Consider the following 19,003-nt stretch of genomic DNA (forward strand, 5'->3'; position numbering starts at 1 on the left):
AAATTTTCCTTTTGGTTTTAAGAATTATTTCTGTTACACCAATTGTTGTGTATATTATTTGTTTAGCTTTCTGTTTTTCTCTCACAACATCAGTATTTTTCTCCCAACTAAAAATGTTTCCATGGCCAACACAGAAGGCCTTCTGACTGAAAGAGTCAGTTACAGCAAACAATTCCCAAAGGTTCCCCAGCGTGGGAGAACACATGAAAGGTCCATTCTTTCACAGGTTGCCTGTCCTGCCCTATGGGGAGGATGGGAAGAGGGTAAGCCATGGTGCTGGGTAACCAACCAGACCTGTAGCCTGTACCATTTGGCTTACACCTATGCAGTTAGTTTCTGGAATTTAGAAATTTGTCAGTGGTGACATCATGTCATATTGCCCCTGATATTGTGTGTGTGTGTGTGTGTGTGTGAGAGAGAGAGAGAGAGAGAGAGAGAGAGAAGCATTCTACCACTGAGCTACACTCCCAGCTCCTGATTATATTTTTAACATTCTTAATATTGATGGGTGCTTTAGCCTTGATTAGTCACTTACCAGTGCACGGAATTAGCAACTACTTCGTCTCCATTATGATGCAGTTCCAGTGCCAGTTGTGACCACTGGCTTCATTTCAGAGAAGAAGCTGCCTGCTGGTCCATCTGCCTGATTCCATGGTTTTAGCTCTAATCTTTACTTCTTCAAAGGCCTTTGGTGAATGATGTGCTTCCTCTGCAAGTCACTCTTGCAAAATACATGCTACCTCTGCTTCTCTTCTGTTTCCTGAGAGAACATCGATGACCTCAACTAGATTTCCTCACACCTCTCATTCAAAATCATCTTTGAAAAGCAGCTGATACTTACTGTAGACCTGCTGTATTCCAGGCACTATAGCAAACTTGACCTGTGTTGACAAATCTGGTTCGACAGCCCCGTGAGATTTGTAATTACCGTTTTAAACATCAGAAAACAGAGGCTCACAAGGTATTAAATGGCAAAATCAAGATTCACATGTAGGTCTTTCTGACGAGGAAGGCTTCGATGGAAATAAAACAGTCTATTTTACTCAACCATGAAAAGAACTTCCATACAGGATTTGACTACAGCACCTTAAGAAATGTTGTCATGGGGCCGGATACAGTGGCACACTCCTAGGATCCCAACTACTTGGGAGGCTGAGGTAGGAGGATCACAAGTTCAAGGCCAGTCTATGTAACTTAGTGAGACTATCAAAAATAAAATTTTTAAAAAGGACTGGGGATGTAGCTTAGTTGGTAGAGTGCTTGCCTTGCATGCAGAAGGCCTTGAGTTCAATCCCTAGCACCACAAAATAAAGGGTCGGGGTTGCTGGAGGTATAACTGAGTGATAGAGTGCTTGCCTAGCACTCTATGTGAAGCCCTGGGTTTGATCCCCAGTACCACCAAAAAAAAAAAAAAAAAAAAAAAAAAAGTTCTTGTGGAGAAGTCAGACTTTACTCTGAAGCACAGTGAAAGGCTTCAAGGCTCTTCAGTTTGTGGAGGGCCAGGCCAGAGGGATTGTAGTTCAGTTACTGAAAATTGTGATCAATTGTAAGTTATATCAGGGCCTCAATAGTGCCAAAATTGCTCAGTATTTAACAACATAGTCCTACTGGCAGCTTAAGTAAACAGAGTTATAGAAAGAAAAGCAGTAACTACTTGGAAGCAGATCAGTACAGAGCTGGTGCCAGTGAATGGTGGAAACAGTAAAATCACAGGGTCATGGGGCTGTGAGAAGATGTGGAAACTGTTGCAAGTGTAGGACTTAGTTTGGCAGGAGATAAATGTAGGCTAAGGTACTTGTACTGCCTAAGTATACGTGGTGTTTGGAGTACATTGAGGGATAAATAATGGTTGTAATGAAGGGAAATGGAGGATGTTTATGGGAAAGGCTTAGGTAAACTTGCTCAACTAAACAGTGTTTCGAGATTCAGCTGACTGATTTGTAGGTTTTAAAAATTTGATTAAAATCAAATCAGAATACTAAAAGGTTAAGTCTTAGGAAAATAAGTTCCTCCAAATAATAAATGCCACACATACATACATACATACATACATACATACATACATACACACACACACACACACACACACACGAAAGAAAATTTCATTACACAGCAGGCAGATGACGAAACTCATCATCTCAGGAGAGGTCACAAACAGAGTAGATCAGCTCATGAATGATAAATACACAGAGTGTGCAAGGCTGTGACCCTAACCTTTATAGTTATGCACATTGGCGTCTACGGTCTACCACAGTGCTCCCTTGGTGCTACCATCCTGTACCACAGTAAAACCTCACAACCCCATTTTGCAGAACACAAGGCCCAAGCCCCTTGAGGTGAGCAAATGATAACTTATATTAGAAGATAAGCCTGGGCTTATGAGTACATAGCACACTCTGCCTCCCATGTAATATGACTAGAGAGGTCCAAAGATTATCCACTGTCCAAAAGTATATTCCCTATCACTTAAAATGCTTTAAGTCTCAAATCCCACTATTAGAGATAGAGAGACTGACCAACACCTCATAAGGAATAATCACCCTGATGAGAAGAGCCAGAAGACAAAGCAGAAACTTGTCTTGCTATCAGTCTCCCTGTAGGTTCTCCCCTGAAATGCAGGATTTGAAGAGAGGAAAGGTGTTGCATACACAGTGTGGGAGTTGTGTCCAGAGCTGGCCTGGCCTGGGAATTTTCACATAAAATCAATCACTCTCTCTCTCTCTCTCTCTCTCTCTCTCTCTCTCTCTCTCTCTCACACACACACACACACACACACACACACACACACACACACACAATCTATCAGTTTGTACGGAAGTTTTGGAAGATCCCTCCTCAGGCTAAACCAGGTCAATCTCAAAGGAAGCAAAGATGCAATCCAGGTGATTGTGCCTGTCCAGGGGGGCAGTCGCACAAGTGTTGAGTTCTGAGTTTACATTTTAAGGGAGAATTGAAGGATTTACTGCTGTATTGAATGTGAAGTCAAGGATGACTTCTGAGTTTCTCAAGCAACGGGAAGGATGTAATTGCCACTTACTGAGGTAAGGAGATAAGGGAAGACTGGGAGGAGTGTGTTTCACCATTTGGGCTCAAGAATGATACCCAACAGGTTTTTTTTAAAAAAAAAAAAGATCATTCAGGGTCATTGTCCTTTGCAGGGAAGCATGGCTCTGGAGCCTGCAGTTCTCCCAGAGAGTTTGGAATGGCTGCAAGAAAATTCTTGTGCTGGGATCTGAAGTTTCTAAGTCACTTTTAACCTCTTTTTTTCCATTTTTGCCAATTTCATATGCCTCATCATGAAGCCTGAGATGAGAGGCAGCAGTGAGCCAAAGACGATGGTCCTCTCCCTTCTGGGTCCACTGACCTGAATGTTAGATGTCAGAGGCACTCTGGGGCATAGAAAGGCTCCCAGATCCAAGGCCTAGACACCTAGATTTACTATAAATTTAGTTTGTTTTTGTTGTTGTTTGAAAAGGGGTCTTGCTATGTCTCCCAAACTGGCCTCAAATTCCTGGGCTCAGGCAATTCTCCTGCCTCAGTCTCCCAAGCAGCTGAGACTATAGGTGTATGTCACTGCACCCAGCTACTTTTATTTCTTTATTTATTTATTTAATTTATTTTAGGTGCTGAGGATTGAACCCAGAGGGGCTTTACCACTGAGTGATATCCTGAGCCCTTTTTATTTTTTATTTTGAGACAGGATCTCACTAAGTTGCTCTGGGCCTTACTAAGTTGATGAGGCTGTCTTGAACTTGTGATTTGTGATCCTCCTGTCTCAGCCTTCCAAGTTGCTGGGATTATAGGCGTGTACCACCACTCCCCGGCCCAGCTACTTTTTTTTTTTTTTTTAAAGGGGGGGGGGAGAGAGAGAGAGAATTTATTTATTTATTTTTTAGTTCTCGGCGGACACAACATCTTTGTTTGTATGTGGTGCTGAGGATCGAACCCGGGCCGCACGCATGCCAGGCGAGCGCGCTACCGCTTGAGCCACATCCCCAGCCCCCCAGCTACTTTTTAAAAAATAAAACTTATATGTTTACTTTTTTAATTTAAAAAAATGGATGGGGGTGCTGGAGTCATGACTCAGTGGTAGAGTGCTTGCCTGGCATGTGTGAGGCCCTGGTTTTGATCCTCATCATTGCATATAAGTAAATAAAAGATTTGGGCTGAGGTTGTGGCTCAGTGGTAGAGCACTCACCTAGCATGTGCAAGGCGCTGGGTTCCATCCTCAGCACCACATAAAAATAAATAAAACAAAGGTATTGTGTCCAACTACAACTAAAAACATATTTTTTAAAAAAATCCATTGACAACCAAAAAATATTTTTTAAAAAAAATGTATGGGATTTACTAAACTGAATGAATGCTAAAGTTCCATTGTAGCTTTGAAAAACTGGGATGCTGGGGCTGTGGATGTAGCTCATTGGTAGAGCACTTGCCTAACGTGTATAAGCCCTGAGTTCAATCCCCAGCACCAAAAAAAAAAAAAGAAGAAGAAGAAGAAAGTAAGTAAGTATTAGGGTGCTAAGTCTTAAGGACATTACAAATCTTCATGATGAGCCCAGGGTTCTGCCAAAGGAGCTTGCTTTTGATTTGTAAAAGGCAAGGACACCCACCTTTCTCAAGGTCCTAGCAGAAATCAAGGGATAAGTGGCCGTGTGAGGGGGCTTTGAGGAGTGCCACACACGTGCCAAGGGAGTCATTTCTAGAATTGTATAAGGTCTCCCTGAAAAGGAAAAAGGATAACTCCAAACCTTTAAAGTGGAACATGAAGGGCTTCCTGTTGCATTATCAATCGAAATGACCCAGAATACAATCTCGGATTAACATGCGCCTTTAGATTAGGGCTAATCAGGGACAGGCTGAGCAGATGCAGGGACAATCCCAGCCTGATTACTGTACCTCAGCATTTAATCATCTCTCTTCCAAGGGCAGCCACCCGACTTAGTGCATACTGGGTTTCAAAGCCTCCAGTCCCACCCCCTTTCCCTTGCTGTGGCCATAAAGGCTGCTAGGTCAGAGACACTGAGGCGATTTAATCTAATCCCATGTCAAAATGTCTCTGTGTGAGAAAGGGAGGGAGATCTTAGAATCCCCACAGTAGAATGGTAATGTGTTTATTTAAGGTGGAGGGGGACTGAAACTGCATGTGGAAAACAGTGGAATGGAATTTCAAGACATTTGAGGTTGTGCAGTGACTTTGTGTATGGAATTTCTGAAAAGCTTTTAAGATGTGTAATGCTGTCACCAATTTCTCACCCTGAGACAGCTTTGTATGAGACTCGTTTTATCACCCAGTTACAGAGACCAAATTTTCCCCTTCCCTGATGTATGTAATACATAAAATGGAATCTATAAGAAATTATTTTATTTGGATGAGTCCCAAATGTAGTATTTTTTGCACTTATATCTGAGTTGGGATCTCTTATTGTAACACAGCCTCATTCCCTTAAAACTCCCCTATCCTAATTACCCAGTCCCTAGAAGGGAACAAATTAAATCGAAGAAGTCAAGTTTCATTTATGAGCCTAGAAGACATTTATTGAGCACCTGCTAATTGTTAGGGACTCAGAGATCAATATCTTCCTTAAGGAATTTAGTCTGCTTGGCAACAAGAAATGCAAATAGTGATAATGAATGTGACCATTGCCTCCATGGAGGTCTGTACAAAGTGCCATTGGGCCACAGAGGAAGAGGCCACAAGCCAGAGGAGGGCAGAGACTGGAGCTGACTATTGGAGGAAGAGTAGGAAACCTCTCAGGGAATAAGCTGAGGACAGTCACTCCAGGCAGAAGCTACAGTGTATGCAGTGTTTGGAGGACTTCAGCTAGTTCACCTGGTTGGCGTGTGTGGAGTGGGGATTAGTGGGCTTAACAGAGCAAGAGGAGCCAACATAAAGAGATGAATGCAACCCTACAAAAGGGTTTAGACTTACAGCCCATGGGCCATTAGAAACCACTAAAGAATTGTAAAGGGTAGCAACAAAATCAGTGTGTTGTATTTGAAAGATCATTCTGATTACAGCAGTACTAGCCAATATCTATGTTTGCATTCAAACCTTTTGAAACATCTTTTCTGGAGTATATCTTCTGCGACACTAAAAACCATCTTTACAGCATGAACCCATATGCTAGAAAACCCAAAAACATCTTAAGCCAAGATGGAGAAGCTTTAACTTCAATAGTTCTTTAGATTTTGAACCATCTTGGCTCTAACCCACAAGGTTGCTCACAGAAAAGATCTTGCTCACTACATCAAGTTGGAAGCTTTTGGGACTGAATCAAGCCCAGTGGCAAGAATGACATGAGACATCCTTGCTTCTCTTTTTGGTTGCTGTTTGCTAGCATTTGAGTTCTTTGGAAGATGACACAGTTATCCTGGATTTGCTGCTAGGTGTTTAGGGTCTTTGCATTAACTGCCTGTTTAGATCAGAGGAGAGTTTAAAAGTGATGATGGTCAAGATATATTGGGATGAGGTGGGAGAGCAAGGAGCCATGTGGTCCTAACATTTACTTAGGCGCATGTGACTGGGGACTAGGGCCTAGCTGTATATTGGTTGATGCCAGCAGTTGGCTCCCTTTGTCTGTTGCCCTCAAGGCTATCTTGTTGCCAATTTGTGGCACACATGTACTTCATACTATGGGGAATGTGGAACAAACCAGAGACAGACCTGGGCTTGACCAGACCCAGGTGGAAAGACCCATGTACATGCCATAAGTGTCCACTATACTGTCCTGGTACCTAATGAGGAGGACACTAGGAGTATGGGCTGGGGTGGGGCAGGCCTCCAAGAGGAAGGACAACTGGACTGAGTTTTAATCTGAGGGTGTAGCTCAGTGGTAAAGTGCTTGCCTACCATGCATGAGGCCCTGGATTTGATCCCTAGCACTGCAAAATAGTAAATAAAGGAAAAGGAGTCAGAGTAAGAATTCCATAGAGCGAACAACTTGTGCAAAGACCCAGAGAAAGGAGTGTAACTAACATTGCGGAACTGAGAATAGGCCGGGGGTTGGGAAATGCCGTGAGCACAGAATACCTGTGAGAGGATAGGAAATGACACAATAGAGACAATGAAGATAGACCAAGGACACTCTCCAAGCGTACCTGTAGTCCCAGCACTCAGGAGGCTGAGGCAGAAGGATCACTTGAGCTCAGAAGTTCAAAACCAGCCTGGGCAACATAGTGAGACTCTGTCTCAAAACAACAGAAAGACCAAGGCAATTCTGAGCAGCCTTAACACCATGCCAAAACATTTGAACTATATTTTAGGCTTTGGGAATTTCATTAACATCATAGAGCTCGAAAGGTTGAGATTGGGGGAGTGATGTGTTATGGGAAGAGAATTTGGCTGGGAGGGGTAAATTCAAAGGGTGATTGGTCAAACTCATTTTAGCTGGTACAGTGGTACATGCCTATAAACCCAGCCTTGGGAGGCTGAAGCAGGAGGATTGCAAGCTCCAGGCCAGCATGGATAACTTAGCAAGAAAGACCTTGTCTCAAAATCAAATTTAAAGATTCCAGGTGCGATGGCACACCAGTGGCTTGGGAGGCTGAGGCAGGGGGATTACAAATTCAAGGCCAGTCTAGGCAATTTAGCAAGGCCTTACACAACTTAGCAAGACTTGTCTCTAAATAAAATATTTTAAAAGGACCTGGGGATGTGGCTCAGTGGTAGAGTATCCCTGGGTAAAGTAACCCAGAACTAGAAGAAAAACATTTTCATCGAAGTAGCATATGGTTTAAATGTCAAAAGTGCTAGAAATAATTTCCCTGGTAGTGGATAGAGCTCCTCTATCCAGCAATTGTTTCCCTAGGCCCACTATTAAAAAGATTCATTATACTGTCTGTATACTGGTGTAGCATGGGTTCCGCACAGTAAAACACTAAAGGACTCAAATTTGTAGCAAATTCTGAGGCAGATTTAAAGTTGAGCTGCTGGCTGCTGTATAGTGAATTCCTGGGCATTCTCAGAAATTGAAAATGGAATGGGACAGAAGTACCATCACACCTTATAAGCACTATATTGTAAGTGGAAGATGCATCATCTTAAAACTATATTTTAGGGGCTAGAGTTGTAACTTAGTGGTAGAGTGCTTGCCTAGCACATGTGAGGCCCTGGGTTCGATCCTCAGCACCACATATAAATAAATAAAATAAAAGTATGTGTCCACCTACAACTTAATTTTTTTAAAAAAACTATATTTTAAATTGACATACACCCCCCAAAAAAGGACTAAAAGACTTTTATTTTTTAAAAAAAAGGTCTGTAGGTCAGAGGTAATATTTTGGTTTTTTTTTTCTTTTCCTGGTATGTATTCTCTCTACTCTAAAAAATAGTCTTATAATTTTTTTAGATGAGACATTTTCATAATTTTTGGATGACTTGGTATCTATACTATAATAACATAAAAATTGTTCATTGCCAAGATGAATGTACTATAATTATGATTACATTTCCCTTTTTCTTTAACTTATATTTTTCCTTCAAGTTAATGCTTATTATGGGGGTGGGGTGAGGGGAGGAGGAGGGTTTTTTCTTTCTAACCAGTAATCACCAGTTGTATCCAGGTCTGCTGTGAACCCCTGGGTATTCTTTCCAGGGTCACTCCATCTTCGCCATCCTCCACAGCACTCTGTACCCACCAGGTTCCTGTCACAAGTTCTTCATATATGACTTTTTTTTTTTCCTTTCTAGAAACTTTTAGGAGCTTTACTATCCCTGGTGTGTCTTAGTGTTTGAACCTTTTTTTTTTTTTTTATTCTATTGTGTTTTGCATCAAGTGCCTTTTCAATGTGAAATGCCTGTTTGTTCAGTTCTAGAAATTTACTTATGTGTCTAATAATTTCCTACCTTTTTTATTTTTTCTGTTTTATCAGAAATTTGATCTCATGATTTCTCCCCTATTTTCCATCTTTTAATCTGTTCTACTCTCTGTAAGATTTCCTTGACTTATTTTTTTTACCTTCTTTTGAAGGTCTGTTTGATTTTTTTAATTCAATTTTTTTTCCTATTCATTTTTCATAGCATCTTTTTTTTTTCCTTTCTTTCTTTTGATTGCTGAGATTGAACCCAGGGCTTTGCATATGCTAGGCAAGAACTCTACTACTGAGCTATACCTCAATCTCTAGTATCCTATTTTTTTTATGATACAGATCTCTTATCTCTGAAGTAGAGTTTGAGGGCATGTTTTGCTTTCTCCTGCTCCCCACATTTCTCTGCTATTCCTGTATACTTCTGTGTCCCTTAAGAGTGACACACGGAAATGCCATTTGTTGTGATGTGCAGGGAAAAAATGAGATGAACTACAGGACTTAGGGTTAGTAATAGGACAGCAGGCCTACCTCCACCCACCAAATGTAACTGTAGGTCTTTTCTTGGGGCCTCCCAGGTCAGTTCCTCAAGACAATGGTTGAACCTCAAATGTCCTGTCACAAAGGCCTGAGCTTTAGAGTTAGGGGTACTTACTGGTCCAGTCAGTCAGATACAAACTTTACACCAGTTCCTGTTTTTAGCCTCCTCCACCCTTTCTGCAGGAGCCTGCCTCCAGGTCATGAGTTCATCCCAAAGAGGTTGCAACTTCTACTTTCAAAAAAAAATCAGAACAACTTTATATATGCCCTGCATCTTGAAAACTATGTTAATATCCCTCTTATATGCTTACCCCATTTACTGTACTTCTAGTTTCAGAAGGAAGAAAAGGTCTGCCTCTGCACGTACTCAGCCTTAGTTAACTGGAATAGACTACCCTTCTCTGACATTGCATGCTGCTTTCTTGTTTCTTGTCTTTTTTTTTTTTTTTTTTTTTTTTTTTTTTTTTTTTTTTTTTGGTAGTAGGGATTAAACTCAGGGGCATTTTACCACTGAGCTTAATCCTCAGCCCCACCCACCCACCCCACCCCCCTTTTTTTTTTTTTTTTTTTTTTTGAGACACAGCCTCCAAGTGCTAATAAATTGCTGAGCTTGGCCTTGAACTTTCAATGCTCCCACCTCAGCCTCCTGAGTCACTGGGGTTATATGTGCATCACCATGCCTGGGCACTACTTTCTTTATAAACTGTTCTCTCAGCTCTAAGTAATAGGATGATAGTTGAGGTTTGGGGTTTTTTGTTTGTTTGGTTTTTGGTTGAGTTGACCCCAAATGTATTTTAAAATTTTATTGGTCTGTGAAATCTAAAACTCCGCAGCAGAGGCTGGGGTTGTAGCTTAGTGGTAGAATGTTTGTTATAGCCCTGGGTCCATCTCTAGTACCACTAAACATACAGACAGATAAGTAAAATAAAGCATATATATATATCTACATACACACACATTCATACATACATACATACATACTTGACTTTGAAGGGAGGGACATAGATGGGACAGAGGCCAGATGACATAGGAGAGGGAAAAGTTTTTTTGTTTGTTTGTTTATTTGTTTGTTTTTTCTTACCAAGCTCAGAGAAACTTGAGATCAGGCAGGAAAAGTGGTGTATTAGACAGGTAGTATAGCAGAATATCAAAGAAGAGTAACGGTGGCCTGTTCCCAGAAGAAGGTGGTAGTGGGAGGAGAGAGGGCCAGCAAGTGGGGAGGATGTACACCTGATGGGCCTATACTTCCTAAAGATGGAGGCAGACACAGTTCTCAGGGCAAGTTGTAGAGGCCCCGCCCTGAGGCATGTTTCCACAATTTCTCCAGACTTTTCTTTCCAGAGAGTCTGTTTTGGAAAATTAAAGTGGAGTGAGAAAAGAGATTATCTGTGCCTGAAAATTGGGTGATTACCTGAAGCCATCAGACAGTGACACTCTGGAGGACTAGCGTCCGTTGCTCACCCATCCGGCCAGCGTCTGGGAACCTAAGCATGAGCCCCACCAATGGTTTTGCCTTTGTCTCTCCAGGCCTGGTCCAGATCCCTGTGAGTATGTACCAGACTGTGGTAACCAGCCTCGCCCAGGGCAACGGACCAGTGCAGGTGGCCATGGCACCTGTGACCACCAGGATATCGGACAGCACAGTCACCATGGACGGCCAGGCTGTGGAGGTGGTGACATTGGAACAGTGACATGCAGCCGTATCATGGCATCATTTTCTAGTCTACTTCAAAATTTTTTACACGTTTGCAGAGGTGCAATCAAATGGAATTAAGTCTCACGACTTTGGAAGAAAAGTTTTGTTAACCTTTTTTTTTAAAAAGGAAGAAAGGCAGCAGATTTTGGAATTGCATTTTTTTAAAGCACCACTCTTGATTTTCTGGGATTGGTGGAGTAAGAAACTGCATTGTCAATTTCACTGTCCCAAAAAAGCCAAATTGTGGCAGGACTTCTTTCTGCGGAAACGTGTGTATACTTATGTGTGTGTATGTGTGAGTGTGAATATATGTATATGTGTACATATGGACATACACATTTACATATATATATATATATATAAAGTATATATATACATACATATATATGTATATATATGTATGAAACCTGCATGGAATTATCTGTATGAAATCAAGGTGAGCTGTGGAAACAATTATCCACCCAGTTTAGTGGGTGGTAGGGTACGTGGCCAGATACAGTCACCTGGTTTTTGTTCATACCAGGGTTATGCGTTGAGCTACTGACAAACTCAGGCAGAGGTGACCATGCCCTTCACCAAAGCTGCCTCCCAGTGGCTGCTCAGAACTTCCCTGCTGGACTCACTTGAGGAAGGAGGTTCCAAGATGCAGTGGGATCCAGAAAGTACTTGCAAGGTCCAGGGATCTCATGGTCCGCCAGCTGAGACACTCCTCGGGCTGGCCCAGGTGCTGACCTTGCCATAGGCAGGTGAATGTCCTGAAGCTCCCACCAGGGACATAAGGGTTTTCCTCAGCGTCCCATCTCCTCCATATCCCAGGAATCCTCCTTGATCTTATGACCATTAAAGAGTTGCTTTGGTCTTAAGGTCAGTCCTGAATTGGTCATGTATATGAACTGAAGGTAACAGAAGTATTAAGGGTCTGAGGAGTGCGTGCTAAGCGTGCTTGTGGGTGTGCGCGTGCATAGTAGGGGAGAGAATGGGAAGAGGTGGAGGAGCTAGAAGGGAAAGGAGGAAGGGAGAAAGTCTTCACAGACCAGGGTACACCAATGGGAGCCATTTCTTTTCCTCTAGTTGTCATTTCTCTGCAATGAAAAGGGACACCTGGCCATCACAATGGGATGTGTCAGAAGAGAAAGGGTCTTCATACCTGGATCTGGCCCTGCTCTGGGAGTGGTTCTAAGAGGCCCATTTTCCCAGCTGCATTCTAGTGGCCCAGGCCCTGTGTGGCCCTCCTGCTCACAAGTGTGGATTGGTCTGGATGTTATTTGTCAGTTAAATTCTGTGCTTCCCTAGCTGCAAGCCCTGAGTCTCCTGTGGCTACATTCACCTGACTTTTTGACAGGCCAAATCCCTGCTCCTTGAGTATAGGGACAACTCTTCCTTCCCCCTCCCATGTCCCCCCATGTGTGATAGTGTATTTAATGTTTTTTTTTAAAGCAACATTAAAAGATTCTTCATGTCTTGCTCAGCCTTTGAGAAAAGTTTCAGATTCTTGTATTTGCTTGTTTTATATAAAACTATCCAATGTTCTTTGTATGTTCTTTTCTGTACGTAATGGGTGGGAGGGAGGGAAGGGAAATTTACATATGAACGGTCCTAGTTCTAATTTGTTATTTTTTTAATTATTATTTTTTATCATCATTGTGAAGCTGTCCAGGGGCTTTAAAGTCCGTGTACCTTTGTGGTGAGATAACTTCCTAATAGTTTGAAAAATTGCCAAGAAGAAAAAAGCAAAACCCCAGTAGCAGAGCATGGATTCTGTGTTGTTTTCCATTCTGTCTATACTGCCTCATTCAATAAATAGTTAAAAATGTGGCAACAGGAAGTGGAACTGTTCATCTCTCTAGGAGCCCTTGACCTCTTGGGCAAAAGACTTGGCTTATGCTTCTCAAAAGGTGCTTGTACTCAGAGTCAGTGGTCTTTGTTCTACATGGCACTAGAGTTCCAGGAGGTGGTCAAGGCCGGATCAGGGGCTTCTGCCTCCCCAGCCCTAGCTCAGCTCCATTTCATTTAATGTGTTTTCTATATAATGATGTTCTGGAAGAAAAATCTAGTTTGAAAAATACTAAAGATGGTTTGAAAGTCTTTATTCTGGAGTTCTTTTTATTTTTAGGGGTTAATTTGATATCCACGTTAAAAACCAAACCTCCATCTTGGGAGGCTCTCTCACCACGAGCTCTAATACCTGAGTGGATTATCTTTCCCCAGCAGAAGCCCCAAGTCATGAATTATTTTCTTCCATCCTTCCTACTCCGTTTCTCACACAGTTGACTAACTTAATTTGGCAATTGCTGCCTTTCAGTTGTGTGTCCTGCCCCATCCCCAGCTCAGGCCCAAGTCTCTACACCTCCCTGACTGTACTCATGGTGCCTCAGTCTGGAATGCCCTGTCCTGCCATCCCTCTTTTTGCTATTGGATGTCTTGGTCAGTTTCCTGGTGATAATGATTAGAATAATTAAATGGGAAGGTCAAGAAGTATTTTCCTTGAAGCCTGACAGTTGTTCAGTAAAGCCAAGTACCCTCCTCACCACCTTCTTGCACAAATGGCATAGTGCCACCTATTTTCACCAGAGAGGATGGACCAGAAGGAGGAGTGATTGCAGCCACCCAGGGAACAGCAAGGTTACCAATACACCTTCCTCTTCGGCCTGAGCCAGGCACTGCTTTTGTCACAAGCATTGTTAAAACTGTCTTTGGTGGATCTGAAGGAGACCTCCTCTTCCATTAGTGCCTAAGTCACCTACAGATGCTACAAACTGAGCTGCTCGGGCAGTCAGGTAAGTAGGTAAGTGCAATGGATGCAACAGCAGCAGTTCAGATGGCAAAGGAGTGATGACACAGGCAGAGTGGAGAGCAGCCATGTTCGGTTTCATTTGGCAGTGCTGGCATTGAACCCAGGGCTTTGTGCATGCAAGGCAAGCAAAATGTACCACTGAGCCTCATCCCAGCCTGAAAGCATCTATCTAGAGTGGCAGACTCTCCTAAGTGCTGGCAGATCTTCCCTTCACAGGAAGGTGGGCCCTGCTGCCACATCTTCACAATTTTCCAGAGAATCTAAGGAACCCAGGTTTTTATATGAAATCTCTTGATTTCATCAACAATCAAAAATACTTTACATGCTCTTCAGGTAAAATAAAGCCCATCTAGAGATCAGATCTAGCCTGAGGGTCAGTTTGCTTGACATCATAAATGCCTAGCTCGTGCCAGGTGAATGAAGCATTTCAGTGGCCATAAAACAAGACAAGGAGACATCCGTATGAGCAAATTGCTGCCGCCCAGGGAGATGAGGGGACATCTGGACAGGGTGCCACAGAAGAAAGAATTCTATTGCCTCGTATCTCCTTCAGGGCCCTGTGAGTGAGGTCATCACCCAGGCTGCAAGCACAGGTGATGGTGGTGACCACTGGAGTCATCCAATCTTGAATGAATGAAAGAGGAAGGATACCATGCTGAGAAGAAGAGCTCAGGCTGCAGTGCACCCTGGGCCTCACTCAGGCCCAGCAGAGTGCTCTTCCTTTGTAAGACCCCTGAAGCCTCAGCTGCTAGCATGGCAGAATGGATCAGGCTCATGGTGGGCCCTTTGGTGTTAGTACCCAAACTCATCAGAACAAATTGAGGGCTGGGGTTGTAGCTCAGTGGTAGAGCGCTTGCTTAGCATGTGTGAGGCAATCTGGTTCCAGCACTGTGCCACTTGATATGCTTTTCTTATGGTCTGTGATGGATGAAAGCAGAGGATATAAGAGCATTCGTTTATATTTCTTTTTCTTTTCACTTTTTCTTTATTGGTGCATTATAGTTGTACGTAATGGTGGGATTTGTTACATATTCATACATGCACACAATATAACAATATAATTTGGCCAATATCTCTCTCCAACACTCAGCTATATTTTTAAAATACTTAATCAATATTGGGAGAAAAAGCTAAGAAACCCCCTGTCCCATTTTAATGCACTTGCAAGTAAAACTGTTAACAGGGATAAGGATGTGGCTCAGTGGTAGAGGGTAGAGTGCCTAGCATGTGCAAGATTCCATTCCCCAGCACCAAAAAAAAAAAAAAAAAGTGTTAAAATTTAAATTAACTGTCTCAACTAAAAATTCTTCTGAATTTATTCACAAACTAACAGTTATAGCTTCCCATTGCTAAATGGCTGCTCTGCCTTTTACTATGCAAAATGTTTTATCTCCTTATTTCTAATCCTTTACAAAATCCTGTAAGGAGAGAGATTCCATCTTGCAGATGTGGGAATTCACACTCAGAATCATCCCCAAGTGCACAACTAGCAAATGGAGGACTGGAATCATAACCTCAGGTGTCTGCCCTGGCAGCTCTACTCTTTGTGCCAATCACTCAGGCAGATCACAGAAAACAAACTGCACATCAGCATTCTAAGTAAGCCTCCAGGTATATCTTGAGCTCAGCCCAGGTGCAGCCCCTCCCAAGGTCAGTGTGTTCTGGGACAGTCCTAGGGTTGTGCCACGGTCCTTGCCCAGGGCTTGCCAAACCCACAGCAGCAGCTGCTGCTGTTGCTTCTTCTTTTTTCTTTTTTAATATATTTTTAGTTATACATGGACACAGTATCTTTTTTTTTTTTTAATGTGTTTCTGAGGATCAAACCCAGTGCATCACATTGTACAAGGCAAGTGCTCTGCCACTGAGCCACAACCCCAGCCCATAGCAGCTGCTTATGAGCTAGGCCTTTTCATATCTGTATCTCCCCCATCCCCCGCCCCTCCCCCCCACACATACAGCAGTTATGGTGGCAGGCACACACCTATAATCCCAGCAATTTAGGAGATTGAGATGGGAGGATTGCAAGTTCAAGGCCAGCCTCTACAACTTAGAGAAACCCTGTCTCAAAATACAAAATTAAAAGGCTGGGGTAATAGGGGCTGAGGTTGTGGCTCAGCAGTAGAGTGCTTGCCTAGAACATGGGAGGCCCTGGGTTCAATCCTCAGCACCACATAAAAATAAATAAAAGCATTGTGACCGTCTACAACTAAAATAAATAAATATATATATATATATATATATATTTTTTTTTTTTTAAAGGCTGAGGTAATAGCTCAGTGGCAGAACACACCTGGGTTCATTCCCCAGTACCAACACACATATACACAGACTTGAATGTAGCAGGAGCTCAACACATGAATGAGTAAACTAGTTTAGTGATGGTTCCTTAATCAGAAAATTCAGGGAGCCTAAAACTTATATTCCCACACATTTCCATTACTCAAGACCTCCACAAAAATCCACTCTTGGCAATCATTAAATAATTTGATGTAAAAATAATGTTTGTTTATTTGTTTTTTGACTGCTGAGATGGAATCCAGGGTCTTGGGCATGCCAGGCGTGCACTCCACTACTGAGCTATACCCCAACTTCAATAAACTGGCCAGGTGCTATCCTACCAGGGGTGAAAGGTAAAAAATGTTGATGCCTGAATGTTACCTTATGTTGGTCTTTAAAAACCCCATGGCCCAAATAAGATTGGTTAATGATGAGTAGCACTGGGCAAAGTTGTTGGATTGTGTAATGGTCAGTTAGGTCTAAGACCTAAACAGCCTTGCTACTTTCTTGTGTCCTTTTGTAGAAGAAAACTCTAAAGCTAAGGAGAATAATGAAATGATGGCATTTGCCAGTACATGGATGGAGCTGAAGAATATTCTGCTAAGCAAAATAAGGCGATCCCAAAAAACCAAGACTAAATGTTTTCTGATATCAGGATGCTAATTCACAATGACGAGGGGGAGCCTAGGGAAAAATAGAGCTACTTTCAATTGGGTAGAGGAGTGTAACAGGAGGGAAGGGGGTAGGAAGAAGAGTAGAATGAATCTGACATTACTACCCTATGTGCATATATGACTACATGACTGGTGGGATTCTACATCATATACAACCAGAAAAATGAGAAATCACACTCCATTTATGTATGATGTGTCAAAGTGCATTCTGTTGTCATGTATAACTAATTAGAACAAATTTCTTTAAAAAGTTTAACTCAAAAAAAAGTGATGTCCAATTGAAAAACAAGCTTTAGGGCTGAGGATATAGTTCAGTTGGTAGTGCTTACTTTGCATGCACTAGGCCCTGGGTTCAATCCCTAGCACCACAAAAAAGAAAAAACAAAAAAACTTTAAAGCTGGAAGGATGTTAGCCTGCATCCGCTCATTCAGGCTGTGAAGGTTAAAACATGGAGACATGGACCGGCCCAAGGCCACCTGGCTCTGCTCTCGCTCCTACTGGTCTTCTCCCCTTGCCTGAATATTTTAACTCACACCTTAAGTATCCTTACCAGAGCTATTTTTAGAGATACCAATGTTTAAGCCAAAGAAATCAATCTATAATTTACGAGAATTTCCTGAAATGGGTGCAGAAAGCAGAAAACTGTGCCCCTCCCACACACACACTCAGTGCCAAGGATTGAACCCAGGGCCTCAAACTACAAAGCGCAAGTGTTCTAGCACAGAGCCCCTCCTTTCCCAACGTCCACATCACCCCCTTTTTAGACCAAAAAATAAAGAAAAAATTAACTCACAAAAGGGATCCGGCTGGGGATGTAGCTCAGTTGGTAGAGTGCTCGCCTAGCATGCACAAGGCCCTGGGTTCAATCCCCAGCACCACCAAAAAAAAAAAATTAAGGGATCCTATCACACTATTATAGGATTCAATACGGCAGTCTTAAGGTATATGTCTGTTCAGAAGCAGTTTCGCCACAAGGAAAGTTCGTGGTGTGCTATCTGTGTGATGACCTGGGTTAGGCTGTTTGCCACGTGTGAGTTCCTGGCCTCAGTTTCCCTTTGTCCACACCTGCCCCAACACTCCTGCAGGTCCCCCCTGCCCGCCTGCTGAGACGGGAGGATGCCGGGCACAGCGAGACCCCGCCACGTGGCCTGGGCAAACACGGTTTCACTCGCCGCTGACAGGGCGGGCAGTGGGGTCTTAGCAAAGCGTAGCCAGTATCCGCCGCTGCCAGCCCCCCCCCATCTCGGTCACATGTCCTTCCACAGTCCAATCAGCAATGGCCGACGGACTGAGCCACTAGATCCAAACCCCAGGGTCCAGCAGCCTTGCAACATTGGAGCAGGGATCCTAAGGTCTTTCCCAAAGGGGCGCTCTGCCTTTGTGTAGTGGCCAAAATCCGTCCCGGGTCATCAGAATGACTGACTGCTGCATCCCTCCTAGTCCACCATCCCCAATAACCTTGTTTGTTTTTAAGTTTTATTGATATAATTTACATACCGTTAATTTGTTTGAAGTGTACCATTCAATGTTTTTTACTGTATTTACAAAATTGTACAACAATCACCATACTAATTTTAGAACATTTTTTATTATCTCCAAAAAAATCAGGCATTTTAAACTTTAAAAACAATGAAGCAGGTTACATAAAAGATTTTATACAATGAAGTTTAAAAAAAAAAAAAACAAGAATGAGAAGTCAGACCAAAGGAAGTCCCACATTGCCAACTCGAAGTCAACAGTGAAATGATGAAGGTTTCCACTTAGCTCTGGCCTAGCAAAGTGTCTGGGTTCCTAGAAAGGGAATAAAGAACAAAGCACCAAGTACTCCTTTAAAAGCTTAAGATAATTCTAAGTTATTTTATATTCAAGTAACTTTTTTTTTTTTTTTTTGGTACTGGAGATTGAACTCTGGCTTGACCACTGAGCCACATTCCCAGCCCTGTTTTGTATTTTAGAGACAGGATCTCACTGAATTACTTAGTGCCTTGCTTTTACTGAGACTGGCTTTGAATCTGCTATCCTCCTGCCTCAGCCTCCTGAGCCACTGGGATTACAGGCATGCGCCACTGTGCCCAGCTTGAAAAATAACTTTGATTATTTCCTTAGGCTTTGAAAGCCATAAGTATTACATATATATATATATATAATTACTTTAAAACATCTCAATTGCAAAGATATTCTGAGAGTTAGAATAATAAGGCATCTAAATG

The 19,003-nt window shown here is 42.5% G+C and overlaps 1 protein-coding gene across 7 annotated transcripts in view; it reads left to right on the forward strand.

Moving 5' to 3' along the window:
• The window catches only part of NRF1 (nuclear respiratory factor 1), a 140,890-nt gene extending 127,890 nt beyond the window's left edge, over positions 1–13,000 (forward strand). For 5 of the 7 annotated variants that reach the window (XM_081284513.1, XM_081284516.1, XM_081284517.1 and 2 more), the window contains one exon: positions 10,879–13,000. In XM_081284513.1, the coding sequence (XP_081140639.1) occupies positions 10,879–11,042 (164 nt within the window). In that variant the 3' untranslated portion in view covers positions 11,043–13,000. The remainder of the gene's footprint in view (positions 1–10,878) is intronic. The other 2 variants (XM_081284511.1, XM_081284518.1) reach the window with 2 other exon arrangements.
• The last annotated feature ends 6,003 nt before the right edge of the window (positions 13,001–19,003 follow it).

The sequence above is a fragment of the Spermophilus citellus genome, assembly GCF_964194105.1.
Source record: "Spermophilus citellus genome assembly, chromosome: 3".
Lineage (NCBI taxonomy): Eukaryota > Metazoa > Chordata > Mammalia > Rodentia > Sciuridae > Spermophilus > Spermophilus citellus.